This window comes from Podarcis tiliguerta (assembly GCF_965153285.1).
Source record: "Podarcis tiliguerta genome assembly, chromosome: 2".
NCBI classification, from domain to species: domain Eukaryota; kingdom Metazoa; phylum Chordata; class Lepidosauria; order Squamata; family Lacertidae; genus Podarcis; species Podarcis tiliguerta.
The window spans coordinates 28,266,726-28,290,696 of NC_139535.1; the positions used below are offsets into that span (position 1 = coordinate 28,266,726).

Sequence of the window (23,971 nt, forward strand, 5' to 3'; positions counted from 1 at the left end):
CTCCAACCCTGATGAACTACTTCAGACTTATGGCAGAGTTGCTTGAACCTCTCCATCTCCTCTCCTTTCCTCCAGAGAAAGGCAGAATCTCAAATCTCAGTAGCATTTCAGGCTGAAGAGTCAACAGGAGTAATAAGATAAGTCTGCTTCCTTAATACTCTCAGACGAGTTTGTTAAATGAACTCCTTAAACCTCAGACAACCTTTGGAGATTTAATGAAAGCTACAAAATACAATACAGTACAATACATATAAGAAGCAGCATTCGTGGAGGGGGAAAAATGCATACAGTCAGCCACCTGACTCTCGTATCTCAGCATGTTAAAAGAAGCTCATCAGAAAAAGTGCCACAAACATCACCCAGGCTGCTTGCTCTCTTTACTTTGAAGCGCATAAGCTATCGAATGCGGGGGGGGGGGGGGCAGTCTGTACGCATCTTCTACACAAATCACAAGTTACAGGAAAACACAAAAAAATGCCTCTAAATGGAAATACTTCCTTGCTACAAAATCAGATTAATCGCATTCCTCAGGGCAAATCTGGACTCCCAAGTTGACAAGCCGCCTGTTAGATGTCAAACTTTTGCCTGTGAAGACTTGCATGATGAATTGGATTGAACTGAATAGCAGTTCACATAATAACTCTGAGATAGACTGCGAGGTGTGGAACAAAAATTGGAAGAAAGACAGCAAAAAACTATAAACGAAACTATAAACTATAAACTATAAACTATAAACGAAAAGAAAAGATGGAGTCTACATTGCTAATCTAAAAACATTATTTAACTAATTAGTTCTTCAGCTGATGGTTTGTTGTGAAAGTTTGGGAGTGGCCCAAGCAGTATTCAGTGAGTAGAGATTTTTTTTTGCCAATTCTGTCATATGGAAGACTATATGAGGCAGGTAGATGACATGGTTCTTTCCATGCTACAGTGGTACCTCGGGTTACAAACTTAAGTCGTTTCAGAGGTCCATTCTTAACCCGAAACCGTTCTTAACCTGAGGCGTGCTTTCGCTAATGGGGCCTCCCACTGCTGCCGTGCGATTTCCCTTCTCATCCTGGGGCAAAGTTCTCAACCCAAGGTACTCCTTCCGGGTGAGCAGAGTTTGTAACCCGAAGCGTTTGTAACCCAAGGTACCACTGTATTGGCATTGCTTCTCTCAGGAAGTCTCCCCATTTAACCTGATCAGATGGGGACTACAACCAACCATACTACAGAGATAGTATAAGGATTAGGCCTAAGAGCCATCTTGGAGAAGGAGGAAGAAGGAGTGGCTGGTGGTATTTCATCCTGGATTCATGTTGTTTGCCATACTTCATGTAGACAGGTATTGGGATTTTGCCAAACAGTTGGTCCTTCAAAAGTGCCCATTGGCTGTTTATCTGAATTCCCAATTTGCCTGTTGCTCTATTAGTGATTTATTGTTTTCATCTGCTTCCATTGTATTCATGCTTCTGCAGAGATGTTTTTGCATTCACTGGTCCAGAGAATGTAAGCCCTCTCCAGGGTTTCCTCACTGATGTCATTGAATATATCTGGAAAGAAATGTTCTAATCAGTAATCAGAAATAGTGCCAAACTAAGATTTGTACAGTTAACAAGTTTCTTTTTGTTTCTGGTAAATTGAGCAGTTGTTTTGTTGTGTTTTAAGTTCTGTATTTGCAGTGTGAGTGTGTGCATTTTTGCCCTGAGTAAACGTTCTTCCTTTCAAAAAGTCAGAGAGCTATGCATGTGATTTGATAGGCAGTCTGCAGATAGACCTGTCCTGTTTATGTCTTTGTAGTCGCTCTTAGTTCTTGCTTTGTACTTGTGACATGGTTCTGTTAGGTAGAGCTAAGGTGGCTTCAGGGGTGGGTGCTATCACTTGATGGCAAGGGACTTGCAACCACCTGCAGTGTTTGTACATCTTTGAACAGGCATGGGGAACCTGTGGTCCTCCTTGTCTACAACTTCATCATCCCTGATCATTGGCCATTCTGGCTGAGGCTAATGGGAGTTGGGACCTAGAGAGCCACAGGATCCCTGTCCCTGTCTTAGATGAAGAAAGTGTTTTCTGTCAGCTGTCCTTCCTGGCTCTTTCAGATTGCCCACTATCAGAATCTTCTCTTTCCAGACTTGGTTACCTTAATCCCAAGTAAGTGTGAGCAGGGTTGGAGCCTAAGTCTGGTTTTGTAATGGGAATTACACATGCTGCTTAAATGCTTTTGATACCCGCTAAGCTTTACAAAGGGAATTAGTCAACCCTAATGCAATTACTTGAAGTTGCCTGTTTAATTACATCTTGGAGGTTGTATAATAATGCTGGTGGTTATATAATATCTGAAGGAAATGCTTTGTCATAGTTTATTAAAAGGTTGTTATTAAAAGGGAAACCCAATTAAAACTATAAGCATGGAACTGCAAATTGTGTGACAGGCATGCTAATGTATATCCCTTTTGTGGGGTTCCAATGGTTGAGATTTCAGGTGCAGAGGTTTCTCCCCACCCCACCATTTCCCTCCTCCCAGAAACACTGTCAGTGTAAAATAAGAACCTAGATTAGAACTCTGTTGGAACTGCTCTGGAGTGAGTGGTTTCAAGACTGCAACCAGAGTTCCAGGAGAGAGAGCTTATTCATATATCTGCTAAAAGTATGAATGAACACATAGTGCAGAGCATTGAAAAGTTCCTTGTGAGCAGGGCTGGCTTCAGGTTTGAGAGGGCTTCTTCTGGGGGGGGGGGCCCTTTCCTCCCTCATTGGGCATGTGTGGGTGGTACTGGGCCCACACATTCCCCACGTTGACCCAGGCACATCCTGGATGGAAGATAACAGTGAGACATCTACTCTATCTATCTTTCTAAAAAAAAAAAAGGTAAGGGTAAAGGACCCCTGGACGGTTAAGTCCAGTCAAAGGCAACTATGAGGTTGCGGCGCTCATCTCACTTTCAGGCCGAGGGGCCGACGTTTGTCCACAGACAGCTTTCTGGGTCATGTGGCCAGCAGGACTAAACCGCTTCTGGCTCAACGGAATACCGTGACAGAAACCAGAGCGCACAGAAACGCCGTTAACCACAGCAGTACCTATTTATCTACTTGCACTGGCATGCTTTCAAACTGCTAGGTAGGCAGGAGCTGGGACAGAATAACGGGAGCTCACCCCGTTGTGCTCTATCTTCTATCTATCTATCATCTATCTGTTTTACATATTGCTTTTCACTCTGTTGCTCCACATCCTGAGCCTTTAGGATGGTCTGGACTTCAGAACGAAATACAAACAATATTGTGTTTTAGAAAGAAGCACAACACCATTCTCAGCTTGCCCTTAAAGCGGATGGACCCAGTAATGACGCACCTGCTGTTCCTAGTCCAGTTGGAAGAGGCATTCTCATGTGCCCAGCACTGTGCTTCAATCTTTCCGTCAAGGCCTTTTTGATAAGATGCCATGTGCATTTCTTGTGCCACACCGGGAGCTCCAAAGCGACCATGCACTGAATGATGTGAGCCTTCTCACTCTCACTCAAAAATCCCTTCACGTGGGACAGATAAGTCATGAAAGCCATATCAATATTCACAGCTTCTCCATGCATCAGCGTTGGTAAAACTCTCTGAAATGAAGGACACACAAGCATTTATTATATCATATAGCATATACGCTGGTGGCACTGTGGTCTAAACCACAGAGCCTAGGGCTTGCTGATCAGAAGGTCGGTGATTCCCATTGTTCGGTCCCAGCTCCTGCCTGCTTAGCAGTTCGAAAGCACGTCAAGTGCAAGTAGATAAATAGGTACCGCTCTGGCCAGAAGGTAAACGACATTTCTGTGTGCTGCTCTGGTTCACCAGAAGTGGCTTAGTCATGCTGGCCACATGACCTGGAAGCTGTCTGCGGACAAATGCCAGCTCCCTCAGCCTATAGAGCAAGATGAGCGCGCAACCCCAGAGTCGTCTGCGACTGGACCTAACAGTCAGGGGTACCTTTACCTTTATAGCATATCAATATTGTTGCAAGATTGGGAATTTAGACAGGAGAGGTTTCATGGGGCCACCTCCACCTATGCTCAATCTGTACATTTGTAAATAAGCCCAAACATGTCAAAATGCCACAAACCTCCTTCCAAAGGAAACCAAAGTTTGTGATATTAAGGGAGAAGGCAGGAAATGCTAACCCAGCCCCCTGTCAAACACCTCACATGATAATTGCATGTATGGGGAAAGTGGGGCTGTGGCTCCCATCAGATGTCAAACAGATAAACAACTACACAACTTACTGAAGTCTCCTGAAGACAGCCCTGTATTGGGAAGTTTTTAATGTTTGACGTTGTGCTATGGTTTTATTATGCTGGAAGCCACCCAGAATGGCTGGGGCAACCCAGTCAGATGGGCGGAGTATGTTAATAATAATAATAATAATTTACTTGTACATGTGATTGTCATGTGAAGAGTGCTTCCTGCTGAATATTTTTGGTTATATAAAAGCAAAGGGTTGGGTTCAGTTAAATAGTTGGACTAGCAGGAGCCAGAGCTAGGAGTTTGCTTTGCCCCCTCACCTCCCCTTGCACCCCCACAACTAGCTCGGGGGGGGGGGGGGACTCAGGAGAACCCCCAAAATAGTGCACTGGGGAGGCAAAGGGGGAGATCTTTTCACCTGGCAAGCAGAAATCCATCCTTGCACTTACAGAACAATCATAATAGTTTGTGACACTAAATTCCACCCAATATCATCACACACTTCTGGGTACAAGTAGTGATATGTCACAAGCTGAAAATGCAGAAGCATGCAATTAAGATATTACTATTATAAGCCCATTGGGTGGAAAGACGGGATAGAAATGTTGTTCCACAATAAATATGCTATGTGCTCCTCACCATTTCCAGTTCTGGGCTTATAAGGTGGCCAAAATCAACCAGCCTGTTCAGATCATCTTCCCACAGATTGGGGGCAAGCTCTTCCAGCATGGTTTCTATGGCAATTCTGGTCGTCTTCAGTGCAGCGTCACCATGGTCAGCTAAGCCGCTGTGTGACTGGAACTTGGTATCCAGTAAGAATTTCCCATGACATTTCAGCAAGTCAAACAGGCCCTTGTGTTTCATTAGTGCCATCTTGAACAGAAAGAAAGAAAGAAGGGTTGCAGTGGATTGAATGAGGGTTGTACAATAATGCCAGGAAGAGGCTTGCTTTGAAAGCATGGACCTCATACTGTAGACATAAAACAAGAGACTGAGTAGATCTCAGAGATGATCATAGGCAATTTGAGTGGCTTTAGCATGCACATGAAGCTGATATTTTGGGAGTGGAAGTCAGTCACAGGAGAAAAGGAAGCAACAGCTTTGTCCTGTAGATGTTTCAGCCAAAAAGACCACTTAATAGATGTGGTACATGAGCCACAAGAGAAGAGAGGTGTTTCATAAGGAGTGCATGCAGTGAAAGCTATTGTGAATAGGATACAGTGGTACCTCGGCTTACATACGCTTCAGGTTACATACACTTCAGGTTACAGATTCCGCTAACGCAGAAATAGTGCTTCAGGTTAAGAACTTTGCTTCAGGATGAGAACAAAAATCGTGTTCCGGCAGTGTGGCAGCAGCGGGAGGCCCCATTAGCTAAAGTGGTGCTTCAGGTTAAGAACAGTTTCAGGTTAAGTACGGACCTCCGGAACGAATTAAGTACTTAACTCGAGGTACCACTGTATATGGGACAAATACCAAGACATTGGACAGAGTTTGATTAAGAAACAACAAAGGTACAGATAGAGGAAGGAGGGGAGATGGTGCTCTCTGTGTAACAGTTGACATGCAGTGATCCAGGAAAGTGAATGGAGTGGGTTTTGTGGGGAGACTCTGAATATGTAAAAGATAAGCAGTAAATGCAAGAAGGGAGAAGATGTTTCCAATACAGGGAATAGGATATAATAGCAAGGTAGATGCAATGAGAGTGACTCTGGGTATGCAAGAATTGGGGAGGACATAGCTAAAAGCAGTACAGTGCATAGTTGGCATGCTTAAGGTTCTAAATTTAATCCCTGGCATGCCCAGGCAAAGAAGCCCAGGTAAGAAGGCTGGGAAAGACCCACACCTGAAGCCTTGGATTGCTATTGCCAAGTAGTTGATGGGGTGGAGACACTCACCAGTCTTCCTATCACCTGCATCAGTGCTGCTTACTGGGAGGTAGAGGGGGAGCGAAAAGACAGTGGGAAAGTTGTTGCAGTGCAAACACACTGGGGGAGTCAACCTGGTGTTTCTGCTGGTGTGTTTGCACTGCTGCCTCTCCCTTCCTCGTAAACCTCCTGGAAAGCCACAGCAATGTGCATGATGGGAGGTCAGGTGAGCACCCCTCCTGTTACCCTCTTTTGGGCTAAAGAGACAACCAATCAGCATAAGGCAGCTCCACAAGACTACTCATTTCCATGTGTAGAGGGATGTTCACGGGAAGGGGTAAAAGGTGTTGTAAGTACCGTTTTAGGAGTTGCAGAGAGATGCAGAAACAATAAATGAAAGAGGCCTCTCCTTCTAGTTTCCTCTTGAAGAGCCACATAGCAAAAATCACTGTCAGAGAAATGAATAAACAGGGAGCATCCGTGGAAATGAGCTTGCAAGGAGCAGAGAGAGCATGGAAGCAGTTGGTGAAAGTGAGGAAGGAGTCTCTGCAGCAAAACCATCATACCTTTAAAATTTCCCCAAGTCCATTGGAGATGTGCTGGCGGGGGACTGTTTTGAGGAAGGCTCTGTCAAGGAAAGTGGCAACAGGAGGTACGTAGCTCCCGAGCTTGTTTTTGCACTGAAGGAAATTGACGCCGTTCTTTGCTCCAACGCTGGCATCCACGTAGGACAGGAGGGTGGTGGGGACCCGAATGTAAGGGGTGCGCCTCCTGTAAAGCGATGCTGCCAGCCCCACAATATCCAGGCAAGCCCCTCCTCCAATTGCTATAATAGGCTCAGCGCGCCTGTCGATGCCAAAGATTTGCACTTCCTGCAAGATATCAAGCACCAAATCCATGGATTTGGTCTCTTCTGTGGTGGTCAGGGAAAGGATTTTACACTGAACCAAGTTTGCTTCAAAATATTCTCTGACTGCGGTGCCATACAAGTCATCGACCGTCTTATCGATTACAATGAAACGCCTCTGGGCCTCTTTGTTGTGAAGGGCTCTCTCCAGTTCCTTTGGATCTCTGATGTGCCCGTACAGCAATGTCTTGTTGGAGGGATCCAGGAGACCGCGTGTTTCCACCACCTTATAGCAAAGGTAGATAGGTGTTTCCACCGTCCAGGATACCTCTCCATCTGAGACAGTTTCAGATCTGTTGGGAATTATGGGGGGGAGGGGTGAGTAGTATGGGATATGTATTACTTTTGTCTACGACTGAGCCAAAATGCCCTCCACAGTTTTCACTCTCACATTTGCATGTGAAAGGCAGAGTCCATTTGATGGAGACCCTGCTGAAAATCATACCCACTCTTATCTTCAGTGACAGCATCATCATTTCCTTTTAATCTTTTTGAAAAGCTATTCTCACTGCCCTCTCACTGCCACCTTGGAGCTCTTCCTGGTAGAGAGATCCCTCTTCTGGCTGCCATTTTCTCTCCCTTGGAATGCACCTAGCATTATGAAACATCTAGATGTGGTGTCCTTCTAAAGGACAGAGGGGTGAACAAATGTGAACAAATGAGGGGTTGCCATTTAGCCCAATAAGCTCTCTTAGATTTCTCTTCTCTCCTCAGTCTTCTGCATTTTGCTCTCTCCTCTGCTAATTCTTTCTGTGGCTTTTCTAAAGCCTTGGGTTATCTCTTTTTCTTTCTGTTGGGTGTACAAAATCACGTATTGAGGAAGTAACATCATTCACAGGGGTACGCTGAGGAGAACAAAATGGTAACCTCTAGCTACCATGAAAAGAAATACCTGATTTACCACAGCCACAAGTTGTAAGAAGACCATCCCCCCCATTCCCCTCACAGAGCTACAATTCTCAGAGTGGTTTAACAATCAATTCCTCTTCCCAGGGAACTCTGGGGAATCCTAAATCTGTGAAGGGAATGAGGGTTACCTAATAATTCTCAGCACCCTTAGCAAGCAAGAGTTCCCCCCACATTCTTTGGGGGAAGCCATGTTTGTTTAAAGTGGTCTGCCTTAAATGTGTGCCGCTGATGGGGCCTCGGCGTGATCTTAATTTTTTTTACTTTTCAGTTCAAATGCAGCACTTTCTGAACTTTATGTCTTTTTCTGTCGCTATGCAGGGCAACAAAAGAAGGTGCCAACTTTTAAAAAGGCTGAAGTCAAGCAGCAGCTGGAAGGAATGATAATGATTTGTTTTCTTTTGAATTTAGCATCTCAGGTTTTTTTCTGCTTTGCTCCTGATGCTGTGTGTTGTCAGATGATGGACAGGTGAGCATGGTTTGGGCTAAACCCTGTCACAAGACCAACTGGGGAGGCCTGGTGGGCCTGATTAGGTGCAGTGTAGTGGTTAGTGTGTCAGACTTGGAAGTGGAGAGACACGCTTAAGAACCCAGCAGTGAAATTCACTGAGTGTCTGTGAGCCAGTCACCACCTCTCAGACTACCTTACCTCGCAAGGCTGCTGTAAGGATAAAATTGCAAGTTGGCAGGGAAGGGGGAATCAAACACATTATTTGTGTCATAAATTCTGTGCAACAGTCAAAGAATCTCTGTAGTTCACTCACACTGTTGCTGGCAAGGTTGTCAGAGTCATTGCACCGCTGGAACCTGCCAGCTCCACAGTGACTCAGAATGAACAGGAACCGAAGTGTGTTTCTACCTTTGTAAAATGCAGCCTAAAAATCTGTAACCGTTGATGGTCTACATCGAAATTCATCTTGATTCTACAAAGATGATTATGATCTTTACACAACTGCAAATATTGTGGAAATCTGCAATATGTGAAGTAATACAACATGGTTAATATTTAATGGTCACAAATGTGTTCTATTGCAAGAAGAAGGAGATTGTCCTACACTCAAAGGTTAATTAACTGGAGAGATGACTTTCCTGCACAGAAAGCAACGTTTGTCCTTAGGGGAAAACTTGTCAGACATTCACCCATCTGTGACTTTCCCCCCTTTAATGTTGCTGCAGGATGCAAACTTCACTTGAAGTTTATGACAAATGCATTATGCTTTTTGATCAAGCTGATGGTTTTTAGTATCACTGTATTTGTTTCCCCCCATCTCTGGAGTTCATTACCCGTGTCTGTGAATTTGAAAATGTCTGCCATCGAAAATCCCTTCTCTGTTCAATTCCCAACCCCAATCAAATTCCATTTTAGCTCAAAAGACTTTCCAAGCATTAGAGAAAGCTTCAGCACAACAATGAGAGAGGCAACATCATTAAGTCATGCCACTGCAGTCTCCTTTTTTTGTGCCTCGGTACTTATGCTCAACCGAAACTGGTTTCTTATTCTGACTAGGTTGCAGATCTGACCATAGGCTGCTTCAGCCCTGTTGAATTCAAAGGGTTGTCTCCAACTTCAGCCATACTCAGATGGCTAAGAGACCTGTGCACTCTAAGCCTTGAAGGATAAATAACAACCGCTTATTACACAGTTGTTTGAGGACCTTACCACCCTGGCTATATTAAAGCATATTACATATAGGCATCAATATTGCGTGGATACCTACTCGGACACGTGGAGGGCTTATAATGTGTGTTTAATTTTAATATTTGTGTGCTGAAGGCCAATGTATCCACAGTGTGAGCTGGTGACGGTCTACCCATATTATCAGCATTGTTCGTATATTATTATTTTGTTTCTTTCCATTTCTCTCTCTCCTTTAATTATATTTTATTTTTTATCCTTTTCCTTGTTAAATTTGCAAATACAATATATATATATATATATATATATATATATATATATATATATATATATATATTTGCTTTCGTAGATTTTCACGGGTACAAGAATGCAGGTTTTGGTGTCCTCGGGTGTCTTCCCGTGTAAAAGTTGGGGTGTCTAGGCGACGTTTCGACGAGGTCTCACTCGTCATCTTCAGGCTGGTGCTTTCGGCTTCTTGTTACTGGAACAGAGCAGGATCTCAGTGTTTGAGTTCCTATAAATACTGTTGAGGAGGTGTGGTGTATAGCCTCCAATGTTCTGGGCAGAGAGGAGGTTCCCAGGCTAGTGTGCCTTTTCTTCTTTTGTTCCTTAATTACTTGAGGGATATCTTGAGTGATTTCTTGAGTGATTTCCTGAATCCCACTTAGGTGGGTCATTAGGTGTGGATTAGTTGCTAAAGCCTTCGTGTCTTGAACTCTTGAACTTTGTGAAGAGTTTTTCTGAGAAGATGGCTGTACTGCACTTGGTTGTGCTCTGGCTTGGCTTCGTGTATAGGGGCGAGCTGTGGTTTTGTGGCCTGTGCCAGCCAGATCTGTGTAGGGATTGCAGGGGGGTGCAGCATCCGGAGGTGCCACCCTGGTTTGGCTACTGGATGGTGTCTGTAATTTATCTGTGGAGAGGGTCTGGGTTTGGGTCTGGTGTGGTTGATTGGTGATGGCGTTCTGTGTGCCTCTGGATCTGGTGTCAGATTTTGTGGGGAGGGCTAATTTCCAGATGTCTGGCAAGCGGGATGTGTCGTCACGCTTGTTCATGTTGTGAGGGTGTTTCTCTATCTCGATGGCTTCCATGATTATTCTCTTGTGGTGATGTTCCATGTTAAAGAGCAATTTGGAATCTGCAAAATTAATTTCGTGTCCTGTTTCTTTCATGTGTTGGAAAAGAGAGGAAGTTTTTTCTTCTTTTTTGACGGCATTCTTGTGTTCTGCGATCCGTGCATTTATTCGTCTGTTTGTTTGTCCAATGTACGTGGCTGGGCAGACTTTGCAGGGTATTTCATAGACCCCTTGGTTTTCCAACTGAATTTTATCCTTGGGGTTTCTGAGGATATTGGCTATTTTTTGGTTGGTGCAAAAGGCTGTTTTGATATTGTGTTTATGGAGGATTTTGCTAATTTTATCTGTAGTGCCCTTGATATAAGGAAGGAGGGCTATGCCATTGTTTTCTTCTGTGTCTTGGTTTTTGGGGGGTGTTTCTTTTTGGATTAGCTTCGTAACCCTGTTTTGCTGGTATCCATTGGCAATTAACACATTTGAGAGATTCTGTAACTCAGTTGTCAAGTGGTCTTCGTCAGCCAGGCGTTTGGTTCTGGAGATGAGAGTCTTGGTTACGGAGTTTATTTGTGCAGGGTGGTGGTGTGAGAAACACCCCCCAAAAACCAAGACACAGAAGAAAACAATGGCATAGCCCTCCTTCCTTATATCAAGGGCACTACAGATAAAATTAGCAAAATCCTCCATAAACACAATATCAAAACAGCCTTTTGCACCAACCAAAAAATAGCCAATATCCTCAGAAACCCCAAGGATAAAATTCAGTTGGAAAACCAAGGGGTCTATGAAATACCCTGCAAAGTCTGCCCAGCCACGTACATTGGACAAACAAACAGACGAATAAATGCACGGATCGCAGAACACAAGAATGCCGTCAAAAAAGAAGAAAAAACTTCCTCTCTTTTCCAACACATGAAAGAAACAGGACACGAAATTAATTTTGCAGATTCCAAATTGCTCTTTAACATGGAACATCACCACAAGAGAATAATCATGGAAGCCATCGAGATAGAGAAACACCCTCACAACATGAACAAGCGTGACGACACATCCCGCTTGCCAGACATCTGGAAATTAGCCCTCCCCACAAAATCTGACACCAGATCCAGAGGCACACAGAACGCCATCACCAATCAACCACACCAGACCCAAACCCAGACCCTCTCCACAGATAAATTACAGACACCATCCAGTAGCCAAACCAGGGTGGCACCTCCGGATGCTGCACCCCCCTGCAATCCCTACACAGATCTGGCTGGCACAGGCCACAAAACCACAGCTCGCCCCTATACACGAAGCCAAGCCAGAGCACAACCAAGTGCAGTACAGCCATCTTCTCAGAAAAACTCTTCACAAAGTTCAAGAGTTCAAGACACGAAGGCTTTAGCAACTAATCCACACCTAATGACCCACCTAAGTGGGATTCAGGAAATCACTCAAGAAATCACTCAAGATATCCCTCAAGTAATTAAGGAACAAAAGAAGAAAAGGCACACTAGCCTGGGAACCTCCTCTCTGCCCAGAACATTGGAGGCTATACACCACACCTCCTCAACAGTATTTATAGGAACTCAAACACTGAGATCCTGCTCTGTTCCAGTAACAAGAAGCCGAAAGCACCAGCCTGAAGATGACGAGTGAGACCTCGTCGAAACGTCGCCTAGACACCCCAACTTTTACACGGGAAGACACCCGAGGACACCAAAACCTGCATATATATATATATATCAACAAGAAGAAAACCCAGTACAATACTTACATTGAAATAAGCCCCACTGAACCCAGGGAGACTTCCTTCTGAGTAAACATGCCTAGGATTGGGCTGCATGTCAATATTGATATTGAAATTGAAAGCTTAGCAATGACACTCGTCAGGACAATATATGAGAACAAATAATCTAGGCATCGACATCTAATACCTCCATGCTTTCCCATTCCAGAGACCGTGAATGATTACTTAACCCAAATAAGAGGAACAGTGTCTCTGTTGCTTCACATCACAGAGTACTGTACAAATAAAATGCTTGACGTTTTATTATGTTTTTATATTTTGCTGGAAGCTACCCAGAGTATCTGGGGAAACCCAGCCAGATGGGCAGGGTATAAATAATAAAATTATTATTGGTAGTAACCTCATCTACTTACATTTTAGCCTGGGAGACCACGATCTCATTCTCAGCATCATGAATGGTTTCATCTTTCTTGATTCGACACCAAGTATTTTTGACCCGCACTAGCTGGAAGTCTGTTTGCTTGGAACCCTGTGTTCCAGATTTTGTATCAGCCAAGAAGATCTCTTTGGACTGTGGCATGGTTGCAATGTCTAGTTCAAGAGGTGTCTGGTAAGAGGGGGACTTGCTGTTTGCTTATAAAAGCTCCACGGGGACCATAGTTTGGAATGGGAGGTGTTCCTCACCTGGTGGAGTGAAAAGGTTGGGCTGGGGGGGGGATTACAAAACTATCATTACTTAATCTGTAAACATGAAAGAGGGGTGGTCACATCACCCGGACCTGCGTGCTCACGTGTGCATACACACACGTACAGTGAAAATGCAGAGCCTAGGGTTGTATAACTCAATAGTTTTATAATGATCAAAAAGTACAATTAGAGTGCACTTAACTTCTAACAGGAGGCCCTGCAACGAAACGGCAGTGATTAATGTTGAATCATTTCTATGCCATAAAAAGGAGGATTCCAGGAATTTATCTCAACTTCCTGACCCTTTTGATTATAACACAACTTTATGTAAGCCTTGATGGTATTTGAGATAGAGCCACGTAATATTGTTAGAACTGGATACTAAGGCCCTGCTGAATTGTGTGTTTTATATTTGTTTTTATGGGCTTCTGTGCTCCTGTTTTGTTGGTTTTATGTTGTGTTTTTTAAACATATCATTTGTTTTATGTTGTGCACTTCTAGAGAATTTATTTTTTTTAAAATGAAGCTGTTTGTAAATGCAGGACATAAAATAAATGCATGAGATCATCTTCAAGACAATTCTCAATCTCTGTTTTCTCCTCATCTCTGTTAACATTTGTAGCTCACTTGTCCTTAGTGCAGCCCAGAGTAATACACCTCTGCCTCCCCCACCTCATTTTATTGATGTAACAGCCCAATGAAATAAACATGGCTGAAACTAATTGCCTCAAGGTCATGGAAGGTCATGTCCAAGCAGTGATTTGAGGGCAGGTCTTCCCATCCAAATTGCAGCACTATCTACTATGTTACACTGTCACACAGCTGCTGATGCCACGTTGTCTTCTAGTCCAAAGCATCTCAAAAAACAAAGTGTGCTTTTAAAATATTCAGTCTTCCATTCTAATCTAGAGTTATGAGTGATCAGCCAGTGTGGTGAAGTGGTTAAGAGCGGTAGACTCGTAATCTGGTGAACCGGGTTCGCGTCTCCGCTCCTCCACATGCAGCTGCTGGGTGACCTTGGGCTAGTCACACTTCTCTGAAGTCTCTCAGCCTCACTCACCTCACAGAGTGTTTGTTGTGGGGGGAGGAAGGGAAAGGAGATTGTGAGCCGCTTTGAGACTCCTTAGGGTAGTGATAAAGCGGGAAATCAAATCCAAACTCTTCTTCTTCTTCAGGGCTCCTGCATGATTTCTCTCCCCTATACACGTATGCAATATATTTCCACAGACACAGAACATGGGCCATGATGCGCCACCTTCCCAAAGCCCTGGGGTTGCCAGTGTGGTACCTTGGGTGGACTGTTGCCCTTGAGGACTTCCCTTGAACCCCACTCATAGTCCCCTTTATCATGAAATGGTGAGGGTGGTTATCTTTGCCCCTTCCTCTGAACAATACACAGAGTGGAAGCAGGCCTTTTTTTTCAGCCAGAACATGCTGCAACTCACTTCCAGCACCTCTCAGGTGGGCGCCATTGCCATTATAAGAGAAAAGGGAGGCGTTCGTGGTGAGTTCCAGCAGCTCTTTTTCTAGAAAAATAGCACTGAGTGAAAGGAGGAAGTCCAAAGAGTGGCACTCTTTGTCACTTCCTCTTTCAGCTCTGTGGGCTTTTCAAGGCACACCCCAAATTAAATAAATAAATAATAATAATAATAATAATAATAATAATACATATTATTTGTACCCCACCCATTTGACTGGGTTGCCCCAGCCACCCTGAGTTGTTTCCAACATATAACAAGCTAGCAACTTGTTGAGCGAACCCTGTACCCCTTATAAAACCCATGCTTTCTTGTTTCCTTTTAAATCACATGTGGAGCAGTTACCATCTTTATAAAGGTAATGCATGTGTAGGATCCAAAGTTCTCAGCATTCGTAAGGCAAAAGCAAAAGCACTGACATTGCACTAGGTCAGATCAAAGCTTTGTTGTGACTGCTACTATCTCTGGCCAGTCTCTTGCAGCCCCCGAGAATCTTACAAGCAACCCATCAGTTTCCAACTGTCATTAATCTGCATGTCCTGCCTGGTCTCATTTTGCATTCAGTGCACCTGCTGGTCCCTCCCTCAGATTCCAGGCACACATCTCGTTCGACAAGAGCCCCCTCTCCAAGACCGACTTATATCAGCTTATATAAAGCAAACAAGCACATGTGCTGCTGCCGCTGCTGCCGTGTGATACTGTCAGAAGTCCTTATACTCCTTAGCCAAAGAGCAAATTATGAAAATGCCCCAGGGCTGCAGAAAGTCTTGCTGATCTTGCACCTCAGCCAAGTCGTTCTGTAAGAGGGCCCACAGGCTCCAACGTGCTGGCATAATTGGCCCTGCCCGTCACGTGGACAAAAAGATATGCACCCCTCCCCAGCTCTGCAAAACCGATCTCGTACAATCAGCCGCAACATCTCCAGAAGCCTGGGTGAAGGGTACCACAATGCCACACTTTGCAGGTACTTCTGAGCAACTTCCTTGTGTTTTACTTTTTTTTTTCTTTTTGAGAGGTGTCTTTCAACCTCAAAGTTGGGTCTGCATCACGAAAGGGGGCGGGAGAAGACATTTTGTTGTGACACATTACCTTGGTTGAACTGTTTCTTTTATTTGAAGCCTTGTTGATTTGTTTTGGTTTGTTTCTCTGTCCAGGAGTGGTGGAAAAGGATGGAGTTGGTGACTGGGAGGAGATGAGTGTATTGGTAACAGTGCTTTTCCCCTGGCCATGATTTTCAACTGTTGTTATTTGTCCGTCATTTAACCGTTATTTGCAGTCACTTTGATCTAGTTGTTGGTTGTTTTAGGTAAGGGCAGGGCCTGACAAGTACCTGGGTGATCAAAAGGGGGAAAAGTAATTCTTGGTTCATTGCGGCTTCTAGAGGGATATATGATATTGGAGGTAAGACTAGTTATGTAAGGAGAGGGGTTTTAGACATTTGGAAGCTATTGCTCTTTTCTGGTCCTTCTCCCACCCAACAAGATTTAGGCTCTTATGTTAGCCTTCCTAACTGTGTTTTATTTATTGCTTGTAAAAATATCCAAATTCCACTTTATCATAAAAAAGGTATCACAGCAATTTACAACTACATGAAAACATAAAACCAGACAATAAATCATAAAAAGTTTAAAGCAAGTGAAAATAAAAAAAGAAATTAGAAATTAGAACATCAATAGACCATTGTATGTGGGATATGTGTGTGCTGATCCTGAACACTAGGTCATCCCATAATAAAACATCAGTCATCCACAATTTGGTTGTGGATGAAGCAGCAGCCCAAGTCTGTATTACTGAGACCTTCAGGGGGCGGGCAGGGGGGCATAAGGCTGACCTGACCCAGGTTTGCCTATTTAGGTCCTTAAAGGTAAAGGTACGCCTGCCCGTACGGGCCAGTCTTGACAGACTCTAGGGTTGTGCGCCCATCTCACTCAAGGGGGCCAGCGCTGTCCGGAGACACTTCCAGGTCATGTGGCCAGCGTGACAAAGCGGCTCTGGCGAGCCAGAGCTGCACACGGAAACGCCGTTTACCTTCCTGCTAGTAAGCAGTCCCTATTTATCTACTTGCACCCGGGGGTGCTTTCGAACTGCTAGGTTGGCAGGCGCTGGGACCGAACAACGGGAGCGCACCCCGCCGCGGGGATTCGAACCGCCGACCTTTCGATCGGCAAGCCCTAGGCACTGAGGCTTTTTCCCACAGTGCCACCCGCGTCCCTCTATTTAGGTCCTTAGTACCTTGTTAATAGGGATGCTGGTGGCGCTGTGGTGTAAACCACAGAGCCTCTTGGGCTTGCCGATCAGAAGGTTGGCAGTTCGAATCCCTGCGATGTGGTGAGCTCCCGTTGTTCTGTCTCAGCTCCTGCCAATCTAACAGTTCGAAATCATACCACTGCAAGTAAAGGTAAAGGTAAAGGGACCCCTGACCATCAGATCCAGTCGCGGACGACTCTGGGGTTGCGGCGCTCATCTCACTTTATTGGCCGAGGGAGCCGGCGTACAGCTTCCGGGTCATGTGGCCAGCATAACTAAGCCGCTTCTGGCGAACCAGAGCAGTGCACGGAAACACCGTTTACCTTCCTGCCGGAGCGGTACCTATTTATCTACTTGCACTTTGACATGCTTTTGAACTGCTAGGTGAGCAGGAGCTAGGACCAAACAACGGGAGCTCACCCCGTCATGGGGATTCAAACCATCGATCTTCCAATCGGCAAGCCCCAGACTCTGTGGTTTACACCACAGTGCCACCCGCATCCCACCAGTGCAAGTAAAGTAAAGGTAAAGGTACCCCTGCCCGTACGGGCCAGTCTTGACAGACTCTAGGGTTGTGCGCCCATCTCACTCAAAGAGGCCAAGGGCCAGCGCTGTCCGAAAACATTTCCGGGTCACGTGGCCAGCGTGACATCGCTGCTCTGGTGAGCCAGAGCCGCACACGTAAACGCTGTTTACCTTCCCGCTAGTAAGCGGTCCCTATTTATCTACTTGCACCCAGGGGTGCTTTCGAACTGCTAGGTTGGCAGGCGCTGGGACCGAACAGCGGGAGCGCACCCCGCCGCGGGGATTTGAACCGCCGACCTTTCGATCGGCAAGCCCTAGGCACTGAGGCTTTAACCCACAGCGCCACCCGTGTCCCACCAGTGCAAGTAGGTAATAAATAATTAATACTAATACTAATACTAATAATACTTTATTTATATCCCGCCCTCCCCAGCCAAAGCCGGGCTCAGAAAAGCTAACAACAGTAAATAGGTACCACTCCGGTGGGAAGCTAAATGGCATTTCCATGCACTGGTTTCGCTGGAAGCGGCTTAGTCATGCTGGCGACATGACCCGGAAAAATTGTCTGAGGACAAATGTCGGCTCCCTTGGCCAGTAAAGTGAGATGAGCGCCGCAACCCCAGAGTTGTTCGCGACTGGACTTAACTGTCAGGGGTCCTTTACCTTTAATATTAAAAATAAATGCACCTTGGGGTTTTTTGCAAGAAATATTTCATGTTGGGGAAATATGACTTTGTGACAAAGATTGCTGATAAAACATTGCCGCCTAAAAGATTTGTAATAAAACATTGTTTTCTCTTAGAATGTCCTCTAGTCTTCATTGCTCTGGGGGTATGAATATTATACATTCATGCTTTATATTCCATGTACTGTCAGAAATCTGAATTGCTAACATTTATTGCATGATTGTGTCACTCTTGTTTGAATAATAGCTTCCAACTTCCAAGATGCTCCTAGTTATTGCAAAAGAGCTGTCTTCTGAAACAAGCTAGACATGATCTCCCCTCTCAAAACAACAGAATGCACCTGATAATGGACCTTTCAGGGCTTGTTAATAGATATATTAACAAATGTTTGCATAAATTCTTGTCTGGATAAGGTCCCATTTGAGCACGTTGTCTGGGGATGCCTCAGTGGCTCATGTTTATGGGCTTGCATAAAGAAACACATCAGTGTTGTCTAGTATTAGGATGTGGTGCCCTATTCTGCATGCGTAATATCCATTATGAATGCCATATTGAATATATGAATGCCATGTTCACTTCTGATCTTATTATGCAGTCAAGCATGATGCTCGACAGTCATCATTCCCACACCATGTTAGAGACCTGCATTTGGTGTTATAACCCATAAGGGTGGAGTTGGGTTATAAAACTACAGATGCCAAGGCCATAATTCACGGGCAGCCAAGCACAGTTAGCAATTAGCTGTGTTTTTGTAGGTAAATTATGTAAATCACTGACTTTAAAGGAAACACTTTTGCCCCCGTTCTTCTTTCCTTTTTTAAACTGAAACTTAGAAAATGTCAATCCACAATAGGTAAACCCATATTATTTTGCCAACTGCTTTCTACAAATCTATTTTTTCCTTCAAAAACCACACCAAATTTTTCGTCTTCATCACTATCACCTGTAGGTGCCTGAGCAATGGAGATGTCTCACAGATTTTCATTTTAAAACCTCTTGCCTTTGGTCTTTTGTTTTAGAATTATCCATTGGGTCTATAGTTGAGAACCTCAAGAAAGCGAGAGAGATAGCACATGGTCACCCTGGAATTCCTGAAGAGCTAGGATGTTACTTGCAGAAAGCTCTTGATGCAGCAGGGGGATTGGACCTTTACCTGACAAGAGAGGCAAGTTCTAACAGGTAACACATTTATCATCTGGCTGTGACAGAAGGCGCGTCTAATTATCTTGTGCTACCTTCTCTACATTGTGAATGTATAGTTCAATCTATTGTTATATGTTTGCTCTCTTACTGCCATGAGTGGGATGATCACAAATGTTTTGATGCAAATCTGGGGGGAAAAATAAATTCTTAATGGCCCATGATGGTTAGGTGATTTCTCTTCATGGAATCTAATTGTTAGAAAATGTTTTCTTATTAGTCTCTGTTGGGATTGTTTTGCAACGAGAGAAAAATCAGAGTTTGGTGAGAGTGACACTTCTGATCTACCACTAGTAAAAGGCTGGTGTGTTTGTGTGCATGTCTGTTTGTGTGTGAAGGAATGAAATAAACTATTTTGGGATATTACAACTTCCCTCCCATGCCAAATTGCAGCATTGAGAGGGGAGTTATATTCCTCAGCTCAAGCAAGAATTATTTAGGGGAGCTCACAATCACAAATTTAAACCAACTCCTGTCTTATAACAATGCAAATAATGAGACATGCAAGTCAAATTGTTACTCACGTGCCTCTCAAGTCAAGCAATGGAGATCAGGAAAATATGGAGATCAGAAAGTTTAATGAGTGAAGCATGGCTTTTATTTCAGTCTGTGGAAAAAGTATGCAAAACAAATATGCAGTAGATGTGGGCCCACTCCAGTTACAGTGGTACCTCAGGTTACAGATGCTTCAGGTTACAGACTCCACTAACCCAGAAATAGTACCTCGGGTTAAGAACTTTGCTTCAGGATGAGAAGAGAAATCACGCGGCAGTGGCAGTGGGAGTCCCCATTAGCTAAAGTAGTACCTCAGGTTAAGAAGAGTTTCAGGTTAAGAACAGACCTCCAGAACGAATTAAGTTCTTAACCCGAGGTACCACTGTATTCAATTATTTTAGGCTACAATATTACACAGGTTGCAATCGTAACCAAGTATACTATATGTGGGGTTAGGATTTTAGCCTTATCTTGGGAATAAAACTCCATTAAACACTTAGACACTTCTAAGATTGTGCTTTTAGATGCACCAGAGCTTGGGTCTTCAAATAACTTACTCTGCGAGCATTAATTAATCTGCTAACTAAATTGCTTTAGTAACTAAACTAATTAATTAAGCTAATTTTAGGTATCATTAATTCAGCAGCCTGACTGGGACTGTCATTATTCCTTTCTCAGCTATAACAATAATACCTGGGTTGCTAAATAGTTCCCATTTATCAGCATATATTCTGCTATGGGGGGAAGAGAGAAAAGTTTGTTCATTTCTTAGGAGCTACCAATGTGTAAACTGTTCCAGTCTGTAGGTTATGGGAAAACTGAGTGTTGGTTCTGTTGCTGAAATAATAGTCGGTAGTTGTCTGACTAACGCTTGCTGGTGATAATAGCTATACATTATCTTATTAAAGTTGTTCAAGCACTGGCGAGGGGCAGCAAAGAGGTTACCCGAAATGTCTTACTCTTCCAGTCTTGGAGTAGCTGAGCATATCTGTTATGGGTTATGAATTTTTTCTTATATTATGGAAGACTGTGTGGGGAGCAGAGCAGGAACAGATGATGTCTATTTCAAATGCTGGCCTGGAGGTATTCATACCTAAGCCTTCTGGGGTTCTGCTTTCTTCCACTGAGACTGATCTCATTTCCTTGAAAGGAGGAGGAATGCTTGGCTATTCGAACATTGCAGCTGATGTTGAGACCCCCTTAAAAAAACAGTTGCATAGGGTGATACTAATTATCTACATTGATTGATGGATGGATGGATTGCGTTTATGCCCAGCCTTTTTTCTCTGAGGAGCTCAAGGTGGTGTACATAGTTCTTGCCTTCCTCATTTATTCCCCACAACAACCCTGTGAGGTAGGTTAGTCAGAGATGCAGGCCTGCACTCTAACCATGACACCACACTAGCTCAGTGTGGAATAAATGCATGTGAAATTGTCAAGCATTGCCAATTAGGTGGCCAAAAACAGCCAACTACACAAGATGGTTCCGCAATGCTCTCCTTCAGCAAGGTGATCCCACCGATATGTACAAATCTAGAGCTTACAGTTTCTTTGGGGGTTCATCATTCTGATGTCTGTTGTGCCTGGACAATGAATATTCTTATACATATGGAGCCATAGTCATATAAGCAGTACCTTGCTGGATCAGGCCAGAGTTCCATGCAACAACTTATTATTGCTCAACAACAGCAAACTAGGTGGCTCTGAGAAGATTATAAGTAGGACTTGAAGATCATGGCCATCTTCTATTACAGGAGTGGGAAGTCTTTGGCCCTCCAGATGTTGCTGAACTACAGCTCCCACCAGTCCTTGCAAGCATAGCCAGTGGCCAGGGATGATGGATGCTCAGCAACATCTGGTGACTCAAAGGTTCCCCACACCTGTTCTATTAGTTGCTTCTGGCACCTGAAAACCAGAAGTATCCACGAAGAGATCTGTCCTTCACAAATTTATCTAAAGCAAGCTAAGCTTGTGTTCATCAACACATATTGAGGTAGCAAATTGATGTTTTTTTAAACACTAAGGTCATAGCCTAAGGATTTATTAGAAAGGGGTACCAAAAAAAATAAAAATCTGTTTCCAGTGAGTTGGTCCTTTTCTTCCTTTCCAATTATAAGGACAACGTCATCCAAGGATTGCCTTTTGAATGTCCAATTCAGTGAAATGAAGGTCAAGACTAATGAAGAGCAGCTCTCAAGCTATGCAGAAGGTGAGTCCTTTCAATTATGAAATAACTATGTTTTCCACATTGATAATGGAGTTTAGGCTTTGCATGCAGGTAAAATTTGGCAAACCTCATCAAAGGCTTCATCTAATCCTATATGTTTACTCACAGAGCATATATGGATTTCCAAATTCTAGGTAGAACCAAGGAACCATGAGATGCATACCTGCAAGCATAGAGATGTGATCACATGTTTTATAATTTTGCACTATTTATTTATACCCAAGAGTAGACTAGCTTTATACCAGTGTAGTTTATATTGATTACAATATGTAGTGTATAGGCTGCAACAACTATTTCCTGTGGAATGTTGCAGATATCTAGTGAATGTTGTGAATGTTGACTGCCTGCCTGATTCATTCATTCATTTGTTAAAATACTGATATCCTGCCTTTCCATTTTATGGATTCTATAAGTTAGCTGGCTAATATTGAAAAAAAATTACACATTATAATACACAATAAAAACTAAAACAAATAAACACAGCACCAACATCAAGCACAGGGAACAGAATCAATAAAGCACAATAGAGAAAGCCCTATCCTCTTCATTAAAAATGGGATAAATGGAGCAGGGAATTCAAGGAAGATCACAATGTGTGGAAAGGTCCACTTGGAAGAAAATGGTCCTTGGTGTATCCCAGACCTAGACCATTTATGACAACCTTCTCCAACCTGGTGCCCTCCAGTTGTATGGGACTATAATTCCCACCCACCCATGCTGGCTGGGGGTGATGGGAGTTTTAGTCTGAAACTTTTTGTGAAAACCAGTACGGTGGTAACTTGGGTTACGAACTTAATTCGTTCCGGAGGTCCATTCCTAACCCGAAACCGTTCTTAATCTGAGGCGCGCTTTCACTAATTGGGCCTTCCACTGCCGGTGCACCACTGGTGCGCGATTTCCGTTCTCATCCTGGGGCAAAGTTCATAACCCGAGGTACTACTGTACTTTGAATTGGGTCCAGAAACCAACTAGAAGCCAGAGTATGTAAAAGAAGCATTTGGCTTGCACAGTTAGTCACCTGGGCGCTGCATTCTGGAACAGTTGCAGTCCCCAAAAAGCCACACCCTGCCTAAAGTGTGTTACCATTGTCTAGAGCTTGTCACCAAAGCATGACTTACTTGTACTAACTTGTTTCTATCCCCAAAAAGGGTAAAAATGGCGAACTAACTTAAGTTGCTGAAAAGCACGCTTGCCAACTGAGCATTCTGGGTACTGCTTATGGCAACATCTAATCAGCAGTTTTGAAGGCGGTCAGTTGTATGGACCATACACCATAGCTATCAACTTTTCCCTTTTCTTGCGAGGAATCCTATTTGGAATAAGGGAATTTCCCTTAACAAAAGGAAAACCTTGACAGCTATGCATACACAGCAGAAACCACAGCTTTTGTACAATCGAGTCCACAGTTCTCTTTCTCCTCCCTTTCTATCCTTGCCACAAAAGGAGGCAATCCTACACACTGGCAGACAAAGGTGGGGTGGGGGGAGCAGTCCGCCCTGGGTGCTATCCCGGGGGGGTGACATCATGGCTGCTCCCGCCCCCGTGATCCTTGGTGCCTGCCACGCACCCCTGGGATGCTCACGCCCCGGGATGCACACAGCTTGCTGCGCACCTGCCCGACACGTGTCATGCCCCCGCGGGCGGCATGCCACACCCCCTGGGACGCATGCCAGCTACGCCCCTGGATGTACGCCGCTTCTGGTGCCGGGGAGTAATGGTTGCACATTCTGCGTAGTAGCAGTCATACTCCAATTTTAGAAAAGAGGTACTTTTCCACAGATATTTCCATGATTTGCATCAACACGCTGAAAATTATAAGTATGCAGTCTCAGAGGAGGGCTTGCAATGCTATTACAGTCCATAGGTACTCTAATTTTTTTGTACCCCACAAAGAGATAAAACGTAATAGGTGTGCACACCACAGGCTGAAGACAAGCTTCAACAAGCTTCCATGTATAAATTCAAAATCATGCAAATGGGAGATAAAGATGTGGAGATAAAGGGTTGTATACAACAAAGTTTTAATGGCCGAAGTTACTCGTGTCCATTAATTTAAATGTGTCTACTCTGAGTAGGATTAACATTGGATCCAACCCTTTGTTGC

The 23,971-nt window shown here is 44.0% G+C and overlaps 2 protein-coding genes across 2 annotated transcripts in view; one reads left to right on the forward strand and one right to left on the reverse strand.

Moving 5' to 3' along the window:
- Positions 1–193: 193 nt before the first annotated feature.
- LOC310670622 (2-epi-5-epi-valiolone synthase-like) lies at positions 194–13,042 on the reverse strand. Its single transcript, XM_083426226.1, has 5 exons — positions 12,736–13,042; positions 6,638–7,271; positions 4,843–5,076; positions 3,332–3,584; positions 194–1,535 (listed from the first exon to the last, which is right to left on the reverse strand). The coding sequence occupies exons 1-5, from the start codon at positions 12,900–12,902 to the stop codon at positions 1,447–1,449; spliced, it is 1,377 nt and encodes a 458-aa protein (XP_083282352.1). The 5' UTR covers positions 12,903–13,042; the 3' UTR covers positions 194–1,446.
- Positions 13,043–15,337: 2,295 nt separating this feature from the next.
- The window catches only part of LOC310670458 (uncharacterized protein), a 53,434-nt gene continuing 44,800 nt past the window's right edge, over positions 15,338–23,971 (forward strand). The window contains exons 1-3 of the mRNA XM_083425847.1: positions 15,338–15,451; positions 18,965–19,124; positions 21,758–21,849. Of these exons, the coding sequence (XP_083281973.1) occupies positions 15,436–15,451; positions 18,965–19,124; positions 21,758–21,849 (268 nt within the window). The 5' untranslated portion in view covers positions 15,338–15,435. The remainder of the gene's footprint in view (positions 15,452–18,964; positions 19,125–21,757; positions 21,850–23,971) is intronic.